At 58.9% G+C, this 26,644-nt stretch overlaps 1 protein-coding gene across 1 annotated transcript; it reads right to left on the bottom strand.

Annotated features, from left to right (window-relative positions):
• Positions 1-578: 578 nt before the first annotated feature.
• ASS1 (argininosuccinate synthase 1) lies at positions 579-26,333 on the bottom strand. The gene is made up of 14 exons (XM_059828895.1): positions 26,226-26,333; positions 25,721-25,789; positions 25,204-25,392; positions 22,594-22,650; positions 22,038-22,112; positions 18,690-18,760; positions 18,271-18,301; positions 14,355-14,445; positions 12,448-12,532; positions 11,202-11,266; positions 6,979-7,110; positions 2,763-2,919; positions 1,157-1,222; positions 579-633 (listed from the first exon to the last, which is right to left on the bottom strand). Exons 1-14 carry the CDS (start codon positions 26,331-26,333, stop codon positions 579-581), a joined length of 1,251 nt encoding a protein of 416 aa, XP_059684878.1.
• Between the last annotated feature and the right edge of the window lie 311 nt (positions 26,334-26,644).

Raw genomic sequence — 26,644 nt, 5'->3', positions numbered from 1 at the left:
AGCCCGGAGCAAGCACTCCTCTCCTCCTTGCCTCCTGCAACACTGTCGGAGGATATTTCCCTTGTCTTTCCTTTTCAACAAGCCCCAAGTCTGCTCTTAAAACTCACTAAAACAAAGACAAAAGAGGAAAGCTCAAACCCTCTTAACCCATCCCTGCCACCCAGCTCACCCCTCCGGACCGGCACCGTGCGGGGCGATGGCCCCTGCTCCCCACCTTCCCAACAAGGTACTGACAACCCCCCCCCACGTCCTTCAGAGGCACTTAATCCATTACAAATTTCACAAAGCCCGGCTCGGGGAAGCGCTGGGCCAGAAGAGCAAACAAACAAGGCAGGAATAAAGCCCGGCTCTCAATGAGAGGACCCAGCGCGTGGCTGGGTTTTTATTTCTTTCCCCACTTCTCCTCCGGCCGACCACCTTTTTTTAATCATTGCATTTCACTTGCCGCCCCATAACAAAGCCATCACCTCCGCTGTGACTCCGGGGAGACGAGTTACAATTACAAATTACCACCACAATTAGTGCTAGTTCTTAGAGAAATTAGAAAGGGGAGCGGGAGGCTCGCGTGCGATTGATTGCTATTCATCCTGCTTTACGGTGACCTTGCTCTGGAGACGATGATATTCCTTCAGCCTGGAAACCGGATTAAAAAAAAAGAAAATTAATTGTAAATTAACAATAATAACACACATTTCCTTTCAATTAATTTAAGCAGAATGAGGGGGCGTGAAGAGCAGGCGTTTGTTAAGGCCTGTACAGTTTAATTAATTTTTTTTTTTCCATGAGATAGTGTAATTAATTTATCTTAAAGGGGTGGGGGGACATGGCGGATCAGGGAGAACAAAGCAGTTAACAGGCAACGGCAAAATTAAGAGCCCATTATGTAAATGTGGCGTGTTTTACAGCCCTGGAGTTGCAGGGGGGAGTATGGTGGGGTCTGAGAAATAAGTAAAATAACGAGACCGGCTGTGCGGGGGAAGGCTGTAATTAAGCAGGGCTGGTGCTGGGGGGGCTGGTCGCACCCCAGCAATCTGCGGGGGATTGGGGGGAGGCCTCAGCGCACCCCCAGAGCCCGATCCGGGAAGGGGAAGAGCCCCAGGGGTGCTGGGGGCTTTCCCCCCTGCTTTGGGCAGCGTCCCACCTCGACCCCACAGACCTCAGCGAGTTGATGTTGATGAAGCCGGTGGCGTCGGCAGGCTCGTAGTCCCCTTGCACGTTCATGCTGCGGAGAGAAAGGCACCGTCACTGGGATGGGGGGTCCCGGGGGGGCTTGGGGCTGCCCTTTGGGAAGGGAGAGGATGTGGGTGACCCCGGAGCTGGCTGCTCCCCCGGACCGCTGCCTGCTGCTGCCCCTTCATCAGTTGCGAGTGGGTGCTGGGGGCTTGGGGCAGGGTCCCTGCCAGCCCCCGGGGAAGGGACACATGGCCTCAGGAGCAGTGGAGCCGCAGGGCCACCCTGATGGCCGTCCCCAGGCTCCCCAGACCCTGCTAGAGACACAGCCCCAAATTTCCCTCCACGGTCCCTCGTGTGCATCATCACCCTTCCTCCCTGTGCTCTTGCATCAAGCAGGGATGCTCGCCCTGTCCCAGAGCGGTCCCCTGGGTATGGCTGTCCCATGCCAGGCAGGGACATTGCCCTGGGTCCTGGGCAGGGGACGTTGCCCCGGGCAGGGCAGCGGTGCTGGAGGACACCCCCGGCACCGATGGCGTTTATGGCTGCAGTGGCCAGTGCCTCGGTGCAACACCGAGCACGTCCCCCTGCCCAAAGGCAGCAGCCACCCACCGAATCCCAACTCCGATGGTTTCCTACATCCCCAAAATACATGGCTCATTTCCCAGAAACCACAAACCTTAAAGGAGGAAAGGGGGGAAATAAAGAAAAAAAAAAAAGAAAAAAAGAAAGAGTTTACAATGATTTTACCTCCCCTGACGGGCTACAGAAAAACCTCTGTGCTTTTATTTTTGCTCATTCGAGTGGTTCTGACCTGCTCTATAATTACGTTACTTTCTACCTACTGTGCAGAGGCATTTCCACACAGCTCTGCCTCTCACAGCTTTCTCTCGGGTTCCTGTGACGCCGTCACTCAAAGGCTTTCAAACCAGCGATGTAGAAATCAAAAAGAAAAGGAAAATGGTTGGAGACGCAGGGAGAATAAGTGCCCCTGCTTTTCTCTCTCTCTCTCTTTTTCCTCCGTCCCACCCCCCTCCATCCTCCTTTTTTTTCTTCCCTTTTTTTTTTTTTTTTTAATACTTTATTCATTTAATCTCTCCAAGTGAGAGTGCGAAGCATAATGAGGGGTTGGGACGGATTATTAGGAGCTGTTGATTTTGAGGGGGAGGGAAGGGGGAAAAAAAAGCCAGAGAAGAGAAAGAGAGAAGATAATTTGACATTTACTCCGACTGATCTAAACTCATTCGGGTGTATTTATGGCTTATAAAGTGTTTAGAGAGATTGAAAGGGGTTGAGGGAGGGCTGGGGGGGAGCGAGCGAGCAAGCGAGAAAACAACGTGAAGAAAAGGGAAAAGCCGGAGGAAAAAAAATTATATTGACTTGAAAACACGGCTCGTGCTTTGGCTGGGTGCTTGGCTGGGAGAACGGCGTCACTGGTGTCACTTGGGATGGGACAGAGCGGGATGCGATGGGATGGGACAAAGTGGATTGGAGTGGGATGGAGGGGGATGCCATGGGATGGGACGAGATGGGATGGGACGCTCGCTGCCCCCATCCCTGCCCCCCCGGCCCCCCTCCCAAACCCCGCTCACCTCACCAGCTCCTCGTTGTACAACGACCGCGGGGACTCCCTGCCCAGGACGTAGACCTGGCCCTTGAAGACGGAGAGGCGCACGGTGCCCACCACCGCCTCCTGCGAGCGCCCGATGCACTGCCGGAGGAACTCACATTCGGGGCTGTGCCAGAAGCCTGCGGGCAGGAGACAGAGTCAGCGGGGGCACGGGGGAGGCTGGGGTGCCCCGGGGTGCCCCGGGGTGCCCACGCAGGATGCTCCCCCCAGGCTAAGTCCTGCAAGGCAGACCCTGGGTAATTTTCAAGGGAAGAGATGCAGTCGTGGGACTGGGAGAGGGAAACGAGGTGCTGGGGCACCCAGGTTGAGCTCTGAGGGATGGAGACCTCACATGTGTCCCTTCCCCTTGGTGGCCCTCGGGTTCCCAGCTGGGAGAGGAGGCTGGAACCGGCTGGTGGAGAAGAGGCAGCGGGGCCATTCTCCTTCCCGCTCTGCCGGCTGCGGGTGATCATGGAAATTAAAAGCTTCGTTAAGTTAGTATGAAACTGCCACTCAAAAAACACCATCTCGGGAGGGTTGGGTGGAGACAGACAGATGGACACAGAATCTGGGGGGGACCACCTCCCAGCCCCCCCGGGACGGGGGACGTGCTGCTCTCCCCTGGGACAAGCAGGGCAGGGATGGGCCCCAAAGGGCTGACCATGACCGTGGGTTTTGCTCGGGGGAACGCAGCACCTGCAGCAACATTTCACCCCAGGGCAGCCCCAGGAAGGGAAACCCACCCAGCGATGGGGGTCCCAGCAGGGCGGTCCCCCCCCTGCCCCGCTCCCACACCCCGTCCTGGTGGGATGCGGAGCAGAGCGCTCCCCCCAGGTAACACAGCCCGGGCTGACCCCAGGGCTGTATCCGGCTGCGCATCAGGGCACAGATGTCTCGGCAGCCCCGGGTGAGCTCACCTCCCGGGCCCTTCCCAGGGCAGCGGGGCTCCGCTGTCCCCTGCCGTGGGGAAATTTGACTTGTTCCCCCTGCACGCCCAGAGCCAGGGGCTGGCGGGACACAGGACACAGGGAACCGGCACCAGCACCCACGGAAAGCTCCATCCAACCACAACCATGGCAAGTGCCTCCCCCTCCTGCCCCAGCTCCAGCTGACACGGCAGCCCCCCAGCATTCCAGCCCCCTGGCACCCCAAGTCCCCAGGGGCACAGACAGCAACCGCTGGGCTGAAGCCCGGGCTGGGTGTTGGGGTGATGTGCAGTCACGCCACGGCCCCCCAAAACACAGCCTGTGGGAGCGGCCATTGGCATTGCCATCCACCGAGGCCAGGGTGGGTGCGCGGAGGGGCTGTGGCCCCCCATGCCTCCTCCTGTCCCTAAGCAGGGTAATTAGCCGGGGAGCCCTTGGAGACCTGGAATAAAGCCTGGGAGATGGAGAGGGAGATAGAGGAGGAGAGAGAAAGAGCCCATTCACCACCCTCCGGTCATCCCCAGGTTTTATCTCTCCCATCGCCCTCCGCTCGGCTCGCACACCGGTGCCCTCTCACCTTTCCCTTCCCAGCTGGGCTCCGGGGCCGAAGCCATTAAAGAAACAAACAATTTCTTTTGCTGTTTGGCCTCGTTGGCCCCCGAGCGGGGCTGTATCCTGCAGCCTTGTCCCTGGGATCTGCGTAGCCATGCTCCGAGGCACAGTGTCAAAGCCCTGCAACCCCTCACCACCAAAACCACCTCCAGACCCCCCTTTGGCTGCCCCACCGTGGCATGGCCAGGGGGTTTGGGGACCCGCTCCCCGCAATGGACACTGCCATGCAGGCAGGGACCCCGGCTCCGGGCAAATACACCCCTCTGTTTGGTAACCACCCTCCAGGTACAACTCTTCAAATATCAGGATTGATGTAGGGCTGTTGCATCCGCATAAAAATAAACCCGAGACACATTAAAATAATAACCAGCTACTTAAATCCCGACTCTGACAGCTCCAGGTGCGAGGAAGCATCCCCCCCTCCTCGCCCCCCACCGCAGACACATTCCCCACTGGAAGTGATCCCCCTTAATGACCTTCCCGCCTTGTAACCACGATCCTGCCCTAATCGCGGCGCAGGCAGGGGGACAATGGCATTTCCGCACCTGGCCGTACCTGCCGGGACGGGAGCTGGCTTCAAAGCCACCCCTCCACAATGGGATCAATGGGGACTGGGGAAGATAAACACTAATTCTCCTAAAATCAGAGACTAGTTGCAATAATGAAGTGTTAAAGGAAGGTGAGCTTGAAAGCCTGGCCTCCGGCATGGGGACCCACGGGTGCTCTTTGCACCCCTTTGGGGTTGTTCCTTGGATTCGAGCTCGGCTACCGGGAAAGTCTAGGACCACGTTGAAAATCCCCTGGGGATTCAGCATCTGGAGCCAGGGAAACAGCAGCCTTTGCGTGGCAGAGGTGTGGAGGGAGAAGCGAAATCACGATTCCCAGTGTGGCTCTTTAATCTGGTGGCTTCACAACAAGCGAGTGGTTAGAAATAAACAAACAGGTTTCTGCTTAAACTGAAAAAAAATGTCAAAATAAAGGCAGCCCAGGACAAAGTCTAATAAAAATAGCCAGGGGCAGGAGCGGCATCAGAGGGTGAATTAAGGCAGGGGCTGTGATCCAAGGGGAAGGTGACTGAGCCTTCTGTGGCCCCAGAAGCCCTCGCCCTGCCTGGGCCCTAAAATACAGGTTAAGCAACAAAGGGCCTCAGGCATTAAATGCCAGTCACCGAGGAAGACAAGACGCAGGAGGGAATGTCTTCAGAGGGGACGAGCACAGGCATCAGAAACTGCAGGGGAGAAGACAGCCCGACCGCCCCACAGGATCTGCTGCTGCCCAAAGCCTGAGCTCCTGGAGTCAGGTTATTTCCAGGGGATCTTCCCATGGGGATCATCCCAGCCCTTGCGATTAGAGAGCAATGCCTGAAAAGTGATGGGAGGAGGTAATGGGAGGCTGAGAAATCATGAAATGTGAGAGAAAAATGTGGTGTTTGGCTGAGGGGCAGGACCTCTCCTCAGTGTGGGGTCTCCAGGGACATCAGCTCTGAACTGGGTCGGGGACGGAGGAAGAGCCGGGGCACAGGGACACACCACTGCGCCTGGAGCCATGCAGCGGGCACCCAGGTGTGGGCAGCGGGGTTTTGAGCCTACCTACGACAATTTAGGCTAATCCTACTTCCTTCAGCTTAGCACCAGCAACCGAGTCGGGGCTGATCCACGGAGCAGTGCTGGTGTACCCTCCCAGGGGTGCCATTCCTGCCCCCCAAGGCAGAGCAGAGCAGCATCGTGGCCCACAGCAGTCTGTTCACTGCAGCACCCACCCCAGCAGCGCGGGGAGACTGAGCTGAGACCCCTCAAACTCAGCCCACGTGGGCGGTGGATCAGACCCTGCGCTGGAGCCGCTGGGTGCATCACAGGAGGAAGGGCAAAGGGCTTTATGTCTGTCCCTAAGTGTGGCTGCAAGCCAGCGTCCCCTTGTCCTTTAGGGCTGCCCTCGCCCAGGCTGGAAGCCCCTCCTGCAGCCCCCGGCAAAGCCACAACCCGCAGTGCCCCTGTGTGGGCTGCACACCGCATAGCACAGCCCCGACCCTCCGTCCCCTCCCGCAGCCCCCCGGACCCCGGCGGCCAGGGCCAGGGCACCTCGAGAGCCCCCCGAGCCACGCGCCCCTGCGCTTCGCCCCACCAGTGCATGGGGAGAGGTCTCCGGCTTCAAACCCCACCGCGGGGACGGCCGTGCCGGGAGCTTGGGTGCTGGTGTGCCCCATAGCCTGGTGTGCTCCGGACCAGGGCGAGAGATGGAGGGGGTCGGAGGGGAGAGCCGGGGAAAGGCGGCGTGGAGGGGGAAGAAGGGATGGCGAGTGACAGCCTGTGAGACATCCGAATGCGTTGGATGGGATGAAGCGGTGGCACCAGGCTGGGAGAGATGCCGGGAGCATCCCCCACCAGCAAGCCCTCATGGAAGGCGGCATCGCCTCCGGAAGGCAGGCGTGGAGACCCGCAGCAGCAAAGCAGGCAGGCTGCAGGGTCAAGCTCAGCCCTTGGCACAAGCAAACCCATCTTTTCCCCTGTGAGCAGCCTCAAAATCCACACCTGAACTTCACAGCCCTGAGCGCATGTACCAGCGGGACCTGCAGCCTCCGGTAGCAACGAGAGAGGAGGAGGAGGAGGAGGAAGGCTGGGAGGATGCTGCGGTGGCAGGGCCGGGCTGAAGGACCGTACGTACCGTTGTACACCAGCTCGGAGAATTTCAAGGCGAGCCCCTGCTTGATTTTCCGTACTTCCCGATCCATGGTGAAGGCCTCGATATCTAAATGCGCATGGTATAGGATCGTTCCCGCTGGGGTCTCATAGATACCTAGCCATTTTTCCAGGCAGGGGGAAAAGCAGAAAAAGAGAGAGAAACGAATGAGACCAAAACTGTCAGCAAATGACAAAAAATAATGACTTGGCTGACAGAAGGAGCTGTGGTCGAGCGCATTCAGTCCCAGCTTGCTGTAAAATGCATCTGTCATTATATTCATGCTGGGGCTGAGACAGTCCACTCCGCACCTTGCGGAGAAAATTTCTAGATTCCCCTCTTTGAAGAGGCACTCTGACGAGGCTAAATGACAGGGTTTGGGAACCGATCCCCCCACTGATCCGTGCCCAACGGTCTGCGGCTGAAAACCTGTAATTAAAGGAACGACGCGGGGCACAGGCACGGGGAGCGGAGGGCCTGAAATACCCTCCTCTCCCCTCGGCTGGCGAGAAAGAGCCCCACGCATCCACTGCGAAGCAATGAGGCTACCTGGGGGCTGGGAGGGCAACCTCATTTGGGGCTGGCAGGGCCCCCTCCCTGGTCCCTTCCCGCCTGACCCCCCATCGCACGAGGCCCGGGGATGGAGGGATGCTCAATTATTTTGGCGATGGGGGCTAACGCCGCGGCCGAAATACTCCCTTTGTTGCAGCCACTCAGAGCTTATTTGTCACATAACGTGTTTACTTGGTGTTTAAATACGAGGGTGGCCATGCGCTGCTCTGCTCCGGGCTGGATGCGGGTGGAAAGCCAGTGGGGGAAACGCTGAGCTAGTCCGACGGCGAACACACGGTGGGCAGGGCTGTGACCTGCCTGTGGCCAGGGCTGCTCTGCCAGCACGTCCCTGTCCCCTGCCTGCCCGCGGGGACGGTCCCTTCCCAACGCCAAGCGTCTGTGCTATGGCACGGCCATAGGAATGGCAAAAGGCACTTGCACGTTGGGTTTTGCTGACACACAAAGAAACCCCATAGGAAACTGTCCCCGCCGAAGGGGACATGTCCCCAACCAGCCCCAGCCCCGAGAGGGGGTGAGGGGAGCCCACGGGGCTGTCATGGGGGCTCAAACCCACACTGGGCTCTGCCCACTCAGTGCCCTGGAGTGTGGCACAGACTCAAGCGGGGTCCCATCCCAGGGTGGCCACGGGTCCCACGGACACAGCCCTATAATACCACGGCAGCCCAAGCCACGTCCATCAAACCTCATCCAGATCAGGGTCCTTGACCTCAGCACCCTACAGTCAAGGGACGGGTCTCCTCTCAGGCCACCCAGTGAAGTTGCAGCCTGGTCCCCAGGGGCAGGTCACGGGGAGCTCACCAAGCACCCATCCCCACCGACAACGGGAGGAGACAGCTGAGTTAACACCAAAAACCAGCTGGCCCCACGGGCGCGGCGGTGGCACAGGGGTGCAGAGGGCTGCTCTATGCCCCCTCCAGCCCCCGACCGCGAAGCCAACACAATTAATACTCCCTCTCCTTCCCCTTAGGAGGTGTTAAAGCCAATTCGGGCTGACCAAAGGTTTGTGTCTCGGTGCCCACCTCCCACCCATCTGCCTGCACCCCTGCCTGTCCCGTTCGATCTGATGCTAGAGGACTGGGGTGTGACAGCCGGGGCGGCGGGGAGCGGAGCTGACAGCCATGCTCCCAGCCTCGCCGCCGAGAGACAACTTCAAAGTGACACTCGCAGCATCTCCAAGTGTCTATTTTCATCTCCCCGTGTTTACAGGAAAAAGACAGAGGTGTCAGCACTGCAGCCTGGTGAAGCTTCAATCACCCCGTAATTACTGCTGGGGAAGGGGGGGACAGGAGCTGGGGGGGTGTATGGGGGGGCAGCCAAGGAGACAGCTGCCGCTGCTTAAAATTTTCTAATTTGTAACCTCAGCTGTCAGTTCACCTCCATCCCAGCAATTTTGCTGTGCTGAGTGCGGGCTGTCACTCCCGACAGCATCCGCGGGACAGGACGGGATGCTTCCCAAGGGGAAGGGGAGGGTGATGCTGCCCATGGGAAGATGCTGCTTAAATTTCCACTGCTGGGCCAAGGCTGAGGCTGAGCATGGACTGGTATGGGTTCATCGCAGGGAAGGGTTTTTCTGCCTTCCTCTTCCATCTGCTCAGCACACGGAGGGGAGGAAAAGGGAAAAGGAAGGAGGAAAAGCCCCAGCCAAAGGCAGCGCTCCGCTCTTTTGGCAGCGGCCGTCCCCTCCTTCCCGCTTCCTCCCCACTGATTTCATTTACTTCACTTAATTAGCCCCCCTTCGGAGTTAAAAAGATAATTTGATAATGAGGATGTGAAAAGGCGGGAGAGGCAGGACCAGGCTCCTGCTCGCAGCCAAGAGCCCCCGGCCGAGCCACGGCCCCCCCAGCCGGCTGCAGCGCCGCTCCCCGGCACCCTGTAATTACCCACCCTCCTCCCACTAAAACAAATACGGCAAAATCGAGTTAATAGGGCTTAAAAGGCTGGCACAGGCACGCTCAGCTCGCCCCTCGCCCATTAGGCCTTAACGAAGTTCAATTAGAAGCTTAGTAAAAATCAATGCAAATGAATTTTTCTCTTCCCCAGCTCCCCGGGTCTGAGGGAGAGGAGGCACCTGACGGGAGCCTTCGCTGCCACCTCCGCAGCCGTGGAGGGCTCTTCCTGTGCTGCTGACTGCCCGTGCCTCAGTTTCCCCCGCAGAGCCGGGGTCCCGGGGGAGAAGGGGTCCCTGTGCTGCCCCGAGGAACCTGCGGAGCCCTGAGCCATCGCGGCCACCGCTGGGATTTACAGGATCGCCTCCTCCCACCTGCGAGCCCAGGTCCCATCTCCTGCCCTGTTGACCCTAACCCCATTTGGGGTCCAAAACGCTCCTGTAGAGTGGTGGTGGGGTCACCCCGAGCTGCTCTGCACCCCAAAACCCCCGGGAGGAGGCAGGTACCGGCAGCACTGCTCCAGCCCCCTCCCATCCTGACTCTCCATCTCTCCTGCAGAGCATCTCTCGGAGCAGATTTCGGAGAGGTTTCTGGTAATCCCAAGGAGCAAAACTGGGGGCAGGATCCCACTCAAGGCAAGGCGGAAAACCCACCCCCAAGGTCTCGTCCCCGAGGCGCGTGCAACCCCGCTGTCCCCAGAAAGCCTGGTCCTCCCGCGTCTGCCAGCACACAAACACGGCAGCGATCACTTGGCAATGTCACGCCGGAGACAGACATGACAGTTAAATAGGGTTTAGAGAAATTATTAAATGCTGGAAGGGTCACTAGAGCGTGTCAGTGGCTCTTATAAAAATAAAATAGATTTTGACAAATTACTCAGCATCCTGCATGCAAATGCGCAGGCTGGTGTGTGTGGTTTGGGGTTGGGTTTTTTTTCTTCCTTCTTTCGGTTTTAATTTGATTATTCAAACTCGGATCAAATGATTTGGGGTTTTGTTTCTTGCCTCTTGTGGCTGATACTCTTGCAAAGGGGCTGATGCCCTGCGGTGGGGAGGGATACCGCAGGCTGAGTCTTATCAAAATATTTGCTGACGCCCTGCGCAGAAGGCAAGTTTAAAGAAAAGGAGCATCTCATTAGGTATTAACGAGATTTAAAACAAAAGAGTGGGGGTAAGGAGATGGGAAATGATGATGAGCCACCTCGTTGCTTAGTTCTGCACGGGGCAGCTCGCTGCCTCCGGAGATTTCCAGTGAAGTTGATCCTAATGGATGATCAATACTAAGAGTCACAGCCTCAAAAAACCGTAGATAAATCAAAGAATTGGCTTTAAAAAACTCTCAGTGACTTCCATCGGCCTCCTGCGCTTTGTATGTGTACTACAGAGCCTTGCAGCCTCCAGGACCTCCCATGAGCATCCTCCCACGCAAGCCCACAGCTCAGTGTTTTTCCCACTGGAGACAGGTCTCACCCGAGACCTGGGGTCTCCGGTGGCACTGGGACCCCAGGACTGGAGCAAACAGGGGCACTGGCAGCGAGCAGGCAGCTGCCTTCATTAGAGACAGTGAGAAGTCCCAGTCACATGGAAATCTCAGTCGAAAGCTGATGGGGAGGGAGCGGTTGAGGGCTGGTGGAGTGACCTGAGCCATAGCACCCCGGCGATGCTGAGCACCCGCCACGTCCCACCAGGGTTTTCCCTTTTTTTGCTGTTTTTAGGGCAGGGACAGCACTGCCGGCGGGTGGCTGCTCACCTCTGGACTTCATCCCGACGAAGCGGTTCTCCACGATGTCGATGCGCCCGACGCCATGCTTGCCCCTGCGGAGGAGAAGGGAGGTTGTAGCAGCCCCGGCCCTGCAGCGGGACACAGGCGGCCGCGAGAGGTGGGTCGGACACACGCGGGGGGACACAGGGGACAAACCCCAGGTGACAGCATGGGCAGCCCCTGAGCAGCACTGGTGACCATCAGCAGTGACTCCCAGATAGGACGGGTAACAAAGAGATGGAGTTCTCTCCTTTTCTCCTCCTCTTTGCTGTGCCACCAGCCTCTCCATCCTCGCTCACTGCTGGGGCCAGCAGCGCCGTAGGCAGCTCTGGCACTTGGGACGCCGGAAAATAAACCAGGGAAGGGGATAGGCCACGCTGCAGCTGTATTCCCGATGGCTGAAGTAATTTTAAAACCACTTAACATTTAAAAAGCAAACTACATGGAAAAGTTCATTCCCATTCAGTGACAGGGGGGATAAGGCAGAGGCACAAAGGAGGATGGCTGGGGACTGGGTGGCACTTGGCGTGGGGCGGGAGGAGTGGGTGCCCTCATGGGCACTGCTGTATTTTTGGGCAAGCCCCTGGGGATGGCTCTGCCCTGGTGGCAGCAGAAACCGGGCATGGGGTGGCACAGGGCAGAAAACCCTGCAGGAGCTGCTGCTGCAGAGGCAGGGGGAGAACAGGGCGATGGACCTGGCCAGCATGTCTCCACGCACCAAAAAAATTGACTCTCCACCCAAAAGGGACACTGAGCGCCCTTGGGCAGGCAGGGCGAGGCAATGCCCCCTGGGAGACGGGAGCCAGGGGTCCCGGGCTGAGCTGGGACCAGGGGAAAGGGTGCCCTGCAGGCAGTGGGTGCCCCGGGGGCTCAGCCCCCCGCTGCAGGCAGGGCAGCCCTCACCCAACTGTGCAGCTGGGGCACACGGTAAATGCAGAGGGTGTTAATATGACATTTTAGCCCTCCTCATGCACAGGGACCAAACCCCTAAATACCCCCGTGCTCTTGGCCTCGGTGCCCAGCTGCGCTCGCTGGCATGAAAGGCACAACTGGGACCCAACTGGGACCATCCCGTCCTCAGGCTGCTGACCACCGTCCCTGGGCGTATCGGGACGTGCCTGCTGCGAGCGTCCCGCTTCCACCCCACCCTGGGGACCCCGGGGATGCTGCCCTCATCCCCGCTGCCAGCCGGCGGGCAGGTGGCAGCTGTGGCAGGGGACAGCGTGGCACTCACGCGATGTCATTCAGGTACTTGAAGAGCTCCAGGGCCGAGCAATGAGTGGCTCCATCCCCGGCGTTGGTGACCTTCACGGGGACACCTGCGGAGGCGGGGAGGGAGGACGGGCAGGATCAGCCGGTGTCAGGATCCCCCCGGAACATCACCCCGTGGGCGTTAAATAGATGTGACAGATATGAACTCTAAATAACTTCTTAAAAAGGCATATCCAAGCCGGTGCGGGGGGGAGGCGAGGGGAGGGGGACCCACCTCGGGAGAGAAGCGAAATAAATAAATAAAAAAGGCCATAAAAACGTCGTCTGTCCCCCCTCCCTTTTCCCCTCTCCTCTCCCTCTCTCTTTTTTAGGGCCTGTGAAATTGCAACCAGGCCCTTAACTAATTGAATTTCACGCTCTGCAATTGTCTTACGGCACAGCACCTTCTGTCCCACCAGCCCCTGCCGGGGCGGGGGGGGCTGACAAATGTGTCCCCCCCCACCAGTGTGGGGGGTGTCTGGGAGGGACCCCCACACCGGGGCACGGCTGCTCGCACACGCACGCACACGCACCCCGCGGCGGGGCGCTCCCCGCCATGAATTAATTATTGCACCTTTTTTTTTTCTCCCCCTTCTTTTTCCCTTAAATTTTTTTAAGGGCGCTGGGCAGGAGCAAGGCGGGGGGGATGCTGAATAGAAAGAGGCATTTTTCTTTAGCGGTGTGAAATGAGCAATAAATGTATTAGGAAGCTGACAAGGGGGCTGCGGGGCCCACAAAGAAAAGCGGTGCGGAGTTGGAGGCTAATCCCCCCTCCATCTGCCCTCCTCATTACCATTTAACGCACTATCAGTTGCCAATCAGCCTCAATGCCTCCCTTTCTAGTCTTTATTACTGAGGCGCCCGCAAGAGCCCTGTCTAGTGATGGGGGCTGTCAGCTCCCCCCCCCCCGCCCCCCCTAAACCCCCTATTTTCCAGGGGTTTATAAACTCAGTTGTAAATTGCTATTAAATGTAACTCGCGGCAATAATGAACCTTAAGCTGCTTCTCGGTGCGGGCCCCCCCCCGCGCCCTCCCCTCGCCCCAGCTCTTTCTATTCGCATCCTCCGCCGGGGTATTGGCCGGGGTCCGCTCGGCGGAGAGCCGACGTTGTCGGGGCCGTTGTTGGTGAAAGCTGCTTAGCCTTTAAAATAGTTAATAATTAGATTAAAACTTCAAATAAATTAACTAGGGGCTGAATGGGCTGCTGGGAGGGGGGCTGCTCTTGCAGGGGGATCATTATAACGGAGCAGGGATGCTGGTGGCAGGGGGGTGGCGGGGAGGGGGTGCCCCCTCCGAGCGGGGTCTCCCCCCAGCCTGGGCTGGGCTTGCTGCTGCTGCCAGGACGGATGGTGGCATGGCGATGCCCACGGCTGGTGGAGGTGGGAGACGCCACCCCGTGTCACCTCTCCGGGTGACAGCTCTGGGGCTGGGCCCCTCCATGCATCCGCTGGGATGGGACAGGGCATCCCTGTCTCCTCCATGTGATGCTGATAGCACGGCTGGCCAAATCCTACTAGAGCATCTCCCTGGCTGTGACACTGGCCAGGGCCACCTGCACATCCCCAGGGCCACCTGCGTGCCACCTTGTGCGAGAGGGAACCCTGCCCGCTGCACCTTGAATGGCTGGAGCGGGGGCTCAGACCCCTCTCCGCTCTCAGGGGGGTCCCAGCAAGCCCCCAAGACATACCCAGACCCTCTGCACGCTCTGAAGAGTCCCAACGTGCTGCAAGCACCATCCTGAGCCGTGATGCCACGAGTCGGGGCTCACCCCGCCTGCCCCCTCCCCAGGGATGCTCCTGGCTGCCAGCGGCCCCCGGTCCCGGCCGGGGAGCGGGGTTTGGCTTTGAGGGGGGGAGAGACGTGAGGGGCCGGCTGCAAGGAGACGCTTACCCCGCTCAAACTCGATCTCCAACACGTCTGGGATGTCAGGAGAGGTGGCTGGATCACGGGTCTTCGTGTAGAGCCCAGGGGGGGCCTGATTCTGCCGGGGGGCAGGGAAGAGAAGAGGCAAAGTCAGTGGCACTGGCATGGCCAACACTGCCGGCAGCCCTGACCCTGGCGCGCATCCCCCATCCCCAACGTGCATCCCCCATCCCCGGCGCACCCCATCCCAAAGCATGGGGCCAGCACGGCACAGCACCGGTGCTTTCCAGGGCCCCGGCAACAAAGAGGTTGGAAGAATCAGCCAATTTTTCCCCTCAACTTGATCTCATCTTTTCCTCCGACGCCCCCACAGCTGGAGGCGGGATGGCTGCGGAGAAGCAAGTCAGGCAGGGAAAAGCAGGACGATGGCAGCCAGCGGCAGGGCGGGCGCCCGCACATCCCCGTGCCACGGCCGGGCTTATTCGGCGCTGACCGAAAAAACTAATGAGGAGGCCTGACCCCAGCAGGTGCTCCAGGCGCACCGGCTCTTTCATGGTGTCCCCGGGGTTAATACACACGGGGGAAAATAGAGGAACAAAGCAAAAACTCATTTCAGAGCACATCAACCTTTATGTATATTTTTTTTCCTAGATTTATAGGAAAGAGGCATCTTATCTCCATCAGAGCCGGGCCACCGGAGGCTTGGGTGCCAACAATGAATTGCCGCAATTGAAGCGTGTGCCAGAAGAGGGGGGAGAAAAATATAATAAAAAAAAGCTTTCCGTCCCAGAGAGCAAATGCTTTGCGATTTTGCGTGGCCCCTCGCCACTCACGCGTGATGCGGCTGCGTGCACTGGCCCCCAAAACACTTTTGGACTGGTATTTGCAAACTACTCTCTCTAAAGGGCCCCCCCCCCGCAGCTGTGGCTCCGGGAGGCGGAGGGGAGGGAAACTGAGGCACGGAGTGGTGGAAAGGCAGGCAGCGCCGAGCAAGTGAATGGCAGAGCCGGGTTGGGCCAAAGCTGTCCTTGGCCGACATCGGAGGGAGCATTGCAAAGGAGGTGCCAGCTGAGGAGTCCCAGCGACCTAAAACCCCATCTGCAAGCAGCTCCGGTGGAGTTTCTCCAAACCGAGCGGCTCCTGCAGATGTTTTAAGCAGTGGTAAACTGCTATTTGCACACAAAACCCGGCTGGTGAGAGCTGGAGCTCCGGGCATCCCTGGGCAGTGGGGCCGTGCCTGCACCCAGGGCTCTGCCCGCAGCACCCCCCCGCAGCCTGGCCCACGCTCCCCCTGCTTCTCCTCTCCTTTTGAAAGCTCAACTTTTCTCCGGCTTGCTTTTCCTCCCTCCTCCTCCTTTCCAGTAAGGAAAAAAGGACAAGGTAGAAAGCAAGTTGAGAAAAAAAGAAAGTCAACGGGATTGCTTTAAAAAAAATTTTTTAAGCTTTTTTTAAGGGAAAATTAATTTCTCTGCAGAAGTTTTCATCTAAAATTTTTAAAGATGGGAAATAAGCCTTTTAAGTGAAAACATCCTCTTTTTTTTCAGTCCAATAAATAGCAAAGCCCAATCACTGCCAGCACCTGAAGGCAACCTGCCTGGCTGCGAGCATCCCTGCCAGCCCCTCCACACCTGGGGACCCCCCTTGCTTCACCCCAAACCCCGGGGCATACGTCCAAGCAGCAACTGCCGCTGATTCCCGGGAGTACAGACATAACTACCCCAGCACATCCTCCAGCAAAACCACCCTCAGGTTCCCATTTTGTCTCATTTTTGCCCCGTTCCCTTGTTTTAAACAAGAGGTGCTCGAACACGCGCCTCCCCCGTGCCCCCCGCGCACGCACACGCACAAATTACACGGGCTGCGGATTTCAATTTTACATCGTCTGGCCTTTCCTAGCCCTGATCACACTTATTAACTAGACGAACCTGCGAGAGATGATGAAAAACTTGGAGTTCAAAAGGAAAGATGGGGGGGCGGAAGGCGAAAAAATAATACTGGAAAGTATTAAAAACTCTTTACTAAACATTGGAAGTCAAAGTCAGGTAGTTTCCAATTTTCCAAGCCAACTATGAAAACCCCTATTAAATAAAATAACTAAATAGAAATAAAAGTGACATTTGGCTTGCATTCCATCATTACGGTGTGAGTCTGTCCTCTTTTTATTCTCTCTCCTAAAAGCACAGTTCAAATGACAAATAGTTTGTTGCAGTGTATCAATGCCTCCTATTTATCCCTCCCCGCAGGGGGGCTAGTCCTGCAATGTCATCTTTAAAGGGGAGAGAGAAAAAAAAAAAAAAAGAAAAAAAAGGGGAAAAAAAAAAGGAAGAGTGTGTGGAAAGGGAGAGAGGGAGGGGGGAAGAAAGAAGCAAGAAAAACGGGGCAAGAAGAGAAGAAATTGGAAGCAAATGGTCCATGAAGTAAACCATGATGCAGAGCTATCGATGCCGCAAATGGTTTATTCATCCGGCTGATATTGTTGTGCCCGGGACTGAATGAACTCTTTCAGAGTGCCATATGAAGTTAAAGCAAGTAAATTTCTATCTTTCTCCACATTAGCTGCCTCATTGCCCTTCAATCGGGCCTCACAGAGGCAGAAAATAGCTCAACCATCTGCTTTCAAATCCCTGCGTTTGGCAGGTCCCGGGGGTTTGGGGAGGGGAGCCCACCGTGCCTGGCACCCCGGATCCTGCTGCGGCCGCCCTGGTGCCCGGCACTGCTTCCCGGGCCGGGAAAGGGGACAGTGGTGACACGGCTCTCCGGGAAGCCACCTCCCGGCGCTGGCGGAGGGAGAGGTGCCCAAGCGGAGAATGCTCAGGATGGGGTCGCTGCTCTGTTCTCTGCTATACTGGCCCCATTTTCCGAGCTGGCTTTGGGAGAGAAGTGGGCTCGGCAGAGCCTCGGGACTAGGGATCTTCCCCAAGGAGAGAGGTGCTGGGTGCGAAGGGGTGGCTCAGGATGGGTGCAATGGGAAGGGTGGGGGTCTGGCCCTTGCTAGCTCCAGCTAGAGGCGTGAAAACCCATCCCTGAGCCAACTGCTCTCCTGGAGGAGGAGACCCCCCCAGGGGCCCAGTTTTGCAAAGCCTGACCCGCAGACACCCCTCCGGTGGGCACTGAAGAGGGAGAGGGACCCCCTCTCCACCTTCCTCTTCCTCACGCCCCCGCCAGAGGCACGCGCCAGCCCAGCCGCAGCCAGCCGGCCGTGGGCCAGTGAGCTCCAGCCGGCTCCTCTCCCTCTCCGCCTGCCTCCCCCTCCTCTCCCTGGATTGTCTAATTAGCGCTGATGGATAGTTTAGCCGCCGAGCATCGCAACCCGCTGGAGCATGAACAGTGCAGGCAGGGGCCAGCAGGCAGCTGGACCACGAGCATTATCCGGAGGCAGCCGGGGCCGGACCCATGCCTCCGGAGCGCTGTGCCGCGCTCACCGGCAGCATCTGGCCACAGCACCCAATGCCACCAGGGTCTTGGCCCCGTCGGCAGCCAGAGCTGCCCAGGAGCCGGTGGTCCCATGGGTGCCCTCGGGGTCTCCAAGCACCACCCCACACACAGGGAGGTTTTACCCCCTTTGCCCCCGGGTAGTGGGGATGGGAAAGCGAGGAGGGCTGGGCGAGCTGCAGGCATGGGCAGGGGACCCAAGCTGCAGGGGCCAGCCCGGACCTCCGTCACCCGCCACCAGCCCCTGCTCTCCCACCAGCACCTCATCTGTCTAATTGCTCCTTTATTGCTGCCCTGTGACATTGTCCCCTCCGGTGTCACCCTGAAACGGTCCCTTCCCCTATTCACGCCGGCAGCAATTAACGTGCCGGGAGAGGCGAGGGGCCGGGGCGGGCGGCAGGGCCTCCCCGCCGCACACGGCCTGCCGTGAAATTTCCAATTAGGCTGCAAATACACGAGACACCCTCGGCCCTGTGGCTGCCACGCCGGCCAGGCAGCTGTGATCGATTACCTTGGGGTTCTCCAGGATCCCGGCTTCATAGCTGCAGCAGGCAGGGAAGGAGAGAGAAGTCACTGCAGCACCTGCAACCTGCAACCCCAAAACCCGCTAGGACAACCTCCCCACTCCCCCCACCCCATGAGGATGGGCGTAAATACGTGTTATGGATCTCCAGGGGCTTTTAGCAGCAACCCTGCAAGGAGCGCCGGCCGTGGGAGAGCCCAGGATATGGATGCTGCCACGTGGGACATGGACAACTGGGCAGAAAGGGAGGCTGGAAGTTTTGGGGTCACTCTTGGCCAGCACGTGGTGGGGCAGCCTGGGACTCTGGAGATGGGAAGGGCTGTCCTGACCACACAGGACCAGGGGATTGGGGCCCCAGGCTCTGGGTCCTCTCCCCACAGGAGCTCCCTGCCCGCCCGGCCTCTCACCTGATGTGCATGAGGTTTTCATCCATGCTCCAGGGCGTCTGGGGTGTCACGGGCACTGGGATCCCGTGTTTCTGCCGAGAGAAGGGGAGCAGCGCTGAGCGAGCCCATGGGGAAAGCCACCCCCCCACCGGCACCGGCTCCTGCTGGGATCAGCCCTGACAGCACAAAGGCACAACCCATGGCCACCAGCAAGGCGGCACGGAGCAAGGTGGACATCGGTGTCCCTGACCCTGGGCAACATCATCTCCCACCATGAGGGCCACCTTGATGGGGACATCAGGGACATGGTACGGCTGGGAGGAGAATGGCCACCCCAGCCCTGCCATGAGCTGAGACGGAGCCCCAGAGCACCCCGTGTACCCAAGCGACAGAGACATTGGCACGGATGTTGTGTGCTTTTTCTAGGTCCAGGATGGTGCATTCCTCCAGCTCAGCTCCTCATCAAGGGGAGGTGACGTGGGGACAGAAATCCCCAAAACCACAGAATGCTCTCCAGCCTAAACAGGATTGATGCTCTGCCAGGAGGGGACAGCACACTTGTCCCTGCAGCCTCGTGCAAACGTGACACGATGCAGACACGGGGCACACGGGGCAGCAGGCATTCCCCCGAACCCAGGCATCCCGAGCGCACCGTGCCCAGGGACACACGGCCCCGCACTGGCTGCCTCCCTGGCGCCGCACACAGCGCTGAGCCCAGCTCCCTAACAAGGTCACCGGTGTGCTCAATTATCTGGTGACATTTCAATGGGGGAAATTGCCTGTGAAGACGAGGTGAACACACGCGGGAATTAGCGGGAGAGGCGACGGCGGCGAGCTAACAACCGGAGCCAGTGGGGACGTCGCCCACCCTGCCAGCATGCCAAGCCACCATGTCCCAGCTGCAGGATGGCCACGGCGAGCCAGGGCTGGAGGCAGTGGCGGGTTCCCACCGTGCCTCGGCGTGTTGTACAGCCCATACATCATCAGGTGGCTCTGCCATTTCAGTGTCACCACAGCAGGGACCTCAGGCTTGGCCAGAACGAGAGGAGCAGGGGCTGAGCAGAGGCTCCTTGTTTGCTGGCAAGAGGGGAAGGAAACACTTGTGCTTGTTAAATCAGCGTCCTCAACCCATCACCTGGGATCACAGCAAGGTCCTGAGATACCTCCTAAAGATGCAGAGGGACTAGCTCAGCCCTGCTGCCAGGGGAACATTGCCTTCCCCAGGCTCATGGGTCCTGGTTCGCCAGTCCCAAAGCACACTTCTGGTGTGGGACCCCCCCAGGACGCCCATCCCAGGCTTTGGAAGTGGGTGCTGGGCAGCCTTCGCCTCCTTGACCCAGGCCCCTCTGCAGGGCTGCGAGGCACAGGGTGCTCTCCTGGCCGCAGACCTTGGCGGAGAGCAGGGCACATCTACGCTTCACACGGGCTTCAAAACACAAGCTTGGGCTTGCTGGGAGGGCAAAACACTGCCTGCTGGGTGCAAGTGCTGGGGATCACCTGCCTTTTCCAGGAAAGGGTGAGAAGATGCCTCTCCCTGTCCCATCCCTTGGACAGATGGAGCTGTAGGTGCCTCCCAACCCCCTAAAGCCCCCCCCCCAAAGAATGCTAGGGGAGACCAAGGGCTGGGGAACAGCCCTCAACCCCACCTGGGCTCCGACCACACTCCCATCAGCCCCTGTGCTCTTGTCCTTGTGCCAGCGCCCTCATGGATGTTGGCAGAGGAGGTTTTACCTTAGTTGATTAAAGCCAACCAATTAATGCTGAGGGCTGTTTACCCTGATGGGACATGCTCAGCAGCGCGGGGCTGGGGGGCTGTGCCCTCTGACGGGCTCTCCCTGTGCCAACCATGGCACCTCATCTCACCCGCGATGTATAGACGCATCTTTCAGACCCGAACACCCACTGATCACGACCCATGAGCCCCAGTTGGTTTATTTTCCCAGCCAGCCCTCTCCTCCCTCTGCATCCTCCTGGCAGCGGGGGAAGCCCGTGCTCCCCAGCCCATCCTCGCCCCATCTTAGCACTTCAAAGGGGATCCTCCGAGTCCAAACCCGTGTACCAACAACCACCGAGCCCAGGCAGCCTCAGCCAGGGCCAAACGTGCCGCAACCAAGGAGGGATCTCGCTTTCAGGGCACAGCCCCTATGAGCTTCGTCCTGCCTGGCTCTGCCCAGGGTGATGGTTTGTCCTGGAGCAGCATCCAGGAGAGCTTCACCTTGCTCGTTAAGGTGTTTCAGCTTTGGCTGACTGCGGGGACGAAGCGGCCGCCGGAGCAGCTTGCTGCCGGAGTAAGGCTGGCTCCGGCACCTGGGCAGCAAGCCTACAGCAAGAGCTGTGCCGTGGTGGCACAGATCCCCACTTTCCCCGGCAGGAACCGAGCCCCAAACGCCATCGCGTTATAACTCCCCGAGTGCTGAGGCGAGCGCATCCAAACGCTGAATGGACCTGGACACGCGTATCCCTCTCCTGAGTGTGAAAAAGAAGGGAACCCCCCCTTTTTTTTTTTAATACTGAACATAACCAGAAACCAAGAGGCACTACAAACCCTCAACCCCAGCCTTTCCTCTTTGAATGGGGCCCCAATCCATTTCATTTCCTTTTTTTCCCCCCCTTCCAAACAAAAAAACCCCACCCAAACAAAACCCCCAAACCCAAAACACATGTTCCATTTTCCATATAATAAAACCACGGCACTCTTAATAACTCCCCTATTTGACAATTTGTTTGGCAACATATGGAAAGCTCTCGTAAACTCGCCCCTTCATAATACAACGGCAGATGGCAAACACAATCCTCAACACGCTGCTCTCGGCAGTCCTAATGGGCTCGGAGGGTTCCTCGCCCCATGCCGCATCCCTCCAGCTCCGCACCTCACCTTCCCAGAGATTACCCAGGCAGCTTCGACGGCAGCTATTTAAAAACTGAAGCAATTTTCTGGTTTATGCACAGAGCTGCCTTTTCCCTTTTGATTGATTGAGCCGAGTTGTCAAGCATTTCCATGCAGTCGCTAAAAAAGAAAGGTACCCTGGTGGGCACGTAAAAGCCTGATGCAAAACTTCTAATATGTTTTATTGCAACTTGTACTTCAAAAAGGAAGGGACAACAAAGGCGAACGTATTTGCTTTGTCTGTTAGGCAAGTCAGGGAGCTGGGACCCGTTTGCTCAGAAAGCGGGTTACAATTAATAGCCAGGTAATTATGGGGCTTTTAGAAAAGAAGGAGAGAAAAAAAAAAAACAATAGAGGGAGGGGAAAAAAAACCCCCGACCAGAAGGCTCCAGCGTGGTGCTGCAGGGATGTCATGCAGCGTTGCTGCTGTCACCCTGCAAGCCATGGAAAGAATCCCGCGGTCACCCCAAGCCGGGTCCTACCTTGGCGTAGTCCATCAGCTCACGGCGCCCGGGGAAGCGCTGGTAAAACTCGGGCAGCCTCCACGGTGCGACAACCTGTCGGGAGGGCAAGAGCATGAGATGAGAAGCCCCCAGCCCCCTTGCTGCCCCTGGCCCCTTTTTGCCCCTCGGCACCATCCCAGGCTCCCCACGGGAGAGGGCTCCAGGCAGCCCCGGAGAGCTGGGACCCACGGAGAGCTGGGACCCATGGGGTGCCGGTCCCCCAGCTGAAATTTAATCTTCCCACACAAGGGTGGAGTAACCCAAACCTCTGACCCTAACAAGGCACTGGATGCAGCATCGATTATCCAGCAGCTGCCTTGGTACTGTTTCCTCTGTGGCCTCTTGGTGTTTGGGGTAAAAATACGTCAATTAAGGATCATTACAGCTCCCTCAAATGCCAAAACGTCGCTTCATGCAGCTGGCAGCTTGTTAAAGCGAGGCACAACTGCTTGCATCGGTGTTAAAACAAAATTCCCCGCCAGCTGGGGAGGGAGCCAGGCGATGGGGCCCCAGGGGACAATTTTGGGTGCCTTACCTTGATGTTAGGACACAGGGCGTAGCAGGTGAGCTCAAACCGAACCTGGTCATTGCCCTGAAACATGAATGGGAGATGCTGAGATCTCACCCTGCATCGCGGCAGGCGAGGACCTGCTGTTTCCCTGCTCCCGGCTGCTCTTGGCACATAGGGATGGGACCAAAATCCCCCAGCCGGGAGCTAGAGGGGACACGTCTCGGGCCCTCGGCTCCAGCCAGCACATGGGACAAGCTGCTTCATGGGTGAAGCCTCCCAGCCCGTGGCTCCGGAGATCCTCGGCTGAGCTGGGTGTTTGCAAATCCCTGCGAGAGCCACCAGCCAAGAGGGACGTCCAGCTGATGCTACCAGGGGCTTCTTAGACTGAGGTTCTCTGTGCAGGAGTGGAGGTCACATCTATTTTCCCAGTAATGCTGCTGGGATGGGATTGCTGCCTATTTTCACTGGAAAAGCAAGGCCTGAAGTTGAGGACCCACTTATCTCCTCCATTCCCCCAGCATGGAGGGCAGTGGGAGCGGGTAACGGATGCCAGGACTTGGGCTCCATTCCACGGAGTCACTCCTGGTCCCTTTCCACGGCTGGTTTGAACCCAAAACTGCCTTTCCTGGTGCTCCTGATAGGATTGGGGACCAGCTGTTCAAAACCCTGATGCAGCTCATTCACCTGGCTCCGAGGGAGCCTGGCTGACCCCGGGGTCACCCGAGAGCCATGCTCTCCCCTGGGCTGAGACTCCTAAAAACTGAACTAGTAGAAACCTAGATTTGGGTATTTTTTCCCCGTGGGCATGAGAGGACACACGGAGACATAGGGCAAGGGGGGAGGAAGACCACGGTGTCCAGAAGGATGCAATAGCTCATAATTAAATAGCCCTTTATCTTAATTGGCCCGAGCTGATGAGGTCCCACTAATGAGGCCAGGTAGTCAGGAAGGGGTGAGGAGCGAGCCTGGGAGTTATTAGCACTTCCCAGGGAATAGCACTCACCAAAGCCTATTTTCCACCAGCACCAAGGGGCTTAAGGACCCCCCTCCCCTCCTCTTGGCCCCGGCCTAGAGGATGCATTTACGACCGGGCTGGGAAATCCCCGAGGACTATTACAGGCAGGCGAGTACATCCACCAAAGCACTCATTTCCCTTACAGGCCCAAAACAAGTCCATCTGCTCCAGCAGCGGGGACACCGCAGATGGCCCGCATTTAAGACGCCGCAGCCGGGGATGGGGTGCAGCTGGGTCGAGTTACCCGCGGGTCCATCCCTGCCTGCGCCCGCAGCTTAATGGCTTGGGGAGCAGGCAGAGCCTGGGGAGCAGCCAAGGGTGCCCCTGCGAGCGGGGCCGGCTAGTGCTGGTGGTACCCAGGAGCAGAGGGGACATTGTTGTGCCAGGGGTGCATTATGCCAGGGCACCCTCAGGCGGGTGTTTTCAAGAGGGGGCTACCAGGGAAGGGGTGCGGGGAACCCACTGCAGCAGGAACAAGAGTTATTTCAGCCACGAAGCCCCCAGCTGCCCCTCTGCCCCATCTCCCCGATGCCAACGTGCCCCTTGGCTATCCCCTGGCTGCATCCAACATCCCCCTTCTGGCAGGGGCCCCTGCTATAGCTGGGGACCCCCAAACCCAGCCCCCCGAACCCAGCCCCTTGCACTGAGACCCCTCCAGGTGGGCACCTCGCCTTTGCCCCTGGGCCAAGACGGGCACGATCCACGCTTCGGGTGCCTGCGGGATGGGGAGGGGGCAGCATCCGGCAGGTCCTGGGTGCATGCACAGCACCCACTGCCCCCACAGAGCGGCAGCTGGGACCAGCCGGGCTTGCAGCCTCTGGTGACAGGGTCACCCTGCCCCGGGGGTCCCCGCACCGGGCTGGGCAGCGGGCGGGCAGGGGCTGGAGGTGCCGGGGGGTGGCTCACGGGCACACCACGCGGGTCCCACGCTCCCCGGGGGGGATTCCCCCCTCTTCGGGCAGGGGCTGGCCCCAAGCCTCCTTTCCGCGGTCTCTGGCTGCCTCTAGCGGCAAAGGGTCCTCCCTGCAGCCGGCGGCGATGGGGACAGCCGGGGACCGGGACGGGGACAGCCGGGGATGGGGATCGGGACGGGGATGGGGACCGGGACAGCCGGGGATGGGGACCGGGACAGCCGGGGATGGGGACCAGGATGGGGACAGCCGGGGATGGGGACCGGGAAAGGGATGGGGACAGCCAGGGATGGGGACCGGGACAGGGATGGGGACCGGGACAGGGATGGGGACCGGGACAGGGATGGGGACCAGGACAGGGGCAGCCGCACCCTGTCCGGGGTGCCCTGAAACGCCCCGAGCGGTGCTGGCTCAGCCCCAGCCGAGTCCTGGCCCGGGCAGCCTATGTCTGTAGCAGCTTTTAGAAAGTTGCTGCCGAAAGCAGGGGGTTTGGCTGTCACCCAAGCCTTCCCGCCGGGGAGAGGGAACCAAAACCGGGCACAGAAATCCCAAGAGCGAGAAGGAAGCGTCAAAACACTTCCCCACAGAGCACCCACAGATAGGCTCTGTGCACCCCTCCTGGCACCCACAGCTTGGCCAAGGGACTGAGTGGGTTCCCCCCCAAGCACCCCGTGCCATCCCCGCTCCGGTGCCCCTGTCCTCCCTCACCTTGCCGGTGGCCCCATGGGCAACGTACTGGGCTCCCTCCCTCTGGGTGATCTCCACCAGCTTGCGGGCGATGCAGGGCCGTGCCAGCGCGGTGCCCAGCAGGTACCGGTCCTCATAGAGAGCGTTGGCCTGCACCGCCGGCCAGATGAACTCCTCCACGAACTCCCTGCTGATGTCCTCGATGTAAACCTGCCGGGACGGAGGGAGCCCCATGATGGGAGGGTGGCTGGGGGTGGGGATCCTGCTCCTCTGGGGCTTTGGGGATGGCACGGCAAAGAGTCCCTTCGTCTCCCCTTTCCTAGATACTGCTACAAGGCTTTGGTGCAAAACCTCTGGAAAAGGGATTGCTCACTAGCACTGTGCCCCCCCATGGGGAAAAGGGATTGCTCACTGGCACTGTCCCCCCCCACGGTGGCCCCAAGTCACACCGTGTGCGAGACCCCAGGGCTCAGCCCCACAGCAGGGAGCAGGGGGAGCTCAGAGCCCCCTGGGCACCCAGAGGGAGGGACACTGTTACCTTCTTGGCCCCCAGCACCAGCGCTTTCTTTCGTGCTGCCTCAAAATCCTCCTTCTGCCCGATGTTGGCCTAGAAGGGGGTAAAAAAACAAGACTAAGTTTGAAAGGAGACCTCAAAACCCAGCGCAAGCCCAGCCTGCCATGGGGCATCACACAAGGCATGGCTGAGCCTGTGCTGGCCAGGCTTGAGGCCACCCAGGATGGGCAGGAGGGGGTTGTCCCCCTCAATGGCATACCTCGGGGCCATACATTCATCTGCCAAGCCCTTGGCTCTGCCCCGCTGTGCTGCCCTCATTAGCGGAGGGTCATTTGCTGGCAGGGACAGGCTGTGCTGCACAGGGCTGGCAGCTCAGCAGAGCAGCACCCGGGCTGGGTGATGGTTAACCAGCGAGAGCAGGGTCACCACCGTGGCCACACACATGCCAGGACACCCTGTCACCCATCCCAGGTCCCCAGACCCATGGCCCAGCACCTCCTCCACCCCATGGGGTCCACGTGGGGCTCACCAAGTAGGCGATGACATCGTAGCCCTGCTCCTTCAGCCACACCAGGATGCAGGAGGTGTCGAGGCCCCCGCTGTAGGCGAGGACCACCGTGCCCTTGGGCTGAGCCATGGTGCTGGTAAAGCAAAGGGAAAGGATTTCACGATAGCCCCAACCCCTGCCCTGAACATCAGCCTGCTCTCGCTCTGCACAGGGGTGCTGCAACCATCGGCCGTGAAACCCTCCCCGGTGTCCCTGAACTGGTCACAGGGCTGTCACAGTCCAGCCAAGTGCTGAGGGCAGCGAGGGGTGAGGGCTCTCCCGGGGATGGGATATTCGGGGCAACACAAACATTATCCAGGGGATGAATAGCCAGGAGGCAAGAAGCAAAGCCCAGGGCAAACTCAACACTTGGGGCTGGGAGCAGCTTGGGTAGATGGAGG

This window comes from Gavia stellata, chromosome 24 (genome assembly GCF_030936135.1).
Source record: "Gavia stellata isolate bGavSte3 chromosome 24, bGavSte3.hap2, whole genome shotgun sequence".
Taxonomy (NCBI): domain Eukaryota; kingdom Metazoa; phylum Chordata; class Aves; order Gaviiformes; family Gaviidae; genus Gavia; species Gavia stellata.
Note: the sequence above shows the minus strand (reverse complement) of the source record. Positions and strands in the feature narration are given on the sequence as shown.

Coding starts and splice junctions, on each gene's coding strand:
- ASS1 (XM_059828895.1), bottom strand. CDS start 26,333: ATGGCTCAGCCCAAGGGCACGGTGGTCCTCGCCTACAGCGGGGGCCTC. Junction 25,393..25,720: donor TGGTGCTGGGGGCCAAGAAG/GTAACAGTGTCC, acceptor CCGTCCCGGCAG/GTTTACATCGAGGACATCAG. Junction 22,113..22,593: donor CCCTGTGTCCTAACATCAAG/GTAAGGCACCCA, acceptor CCCTCCCGACAG/GTTGTCGCACCGTGGAGGCT.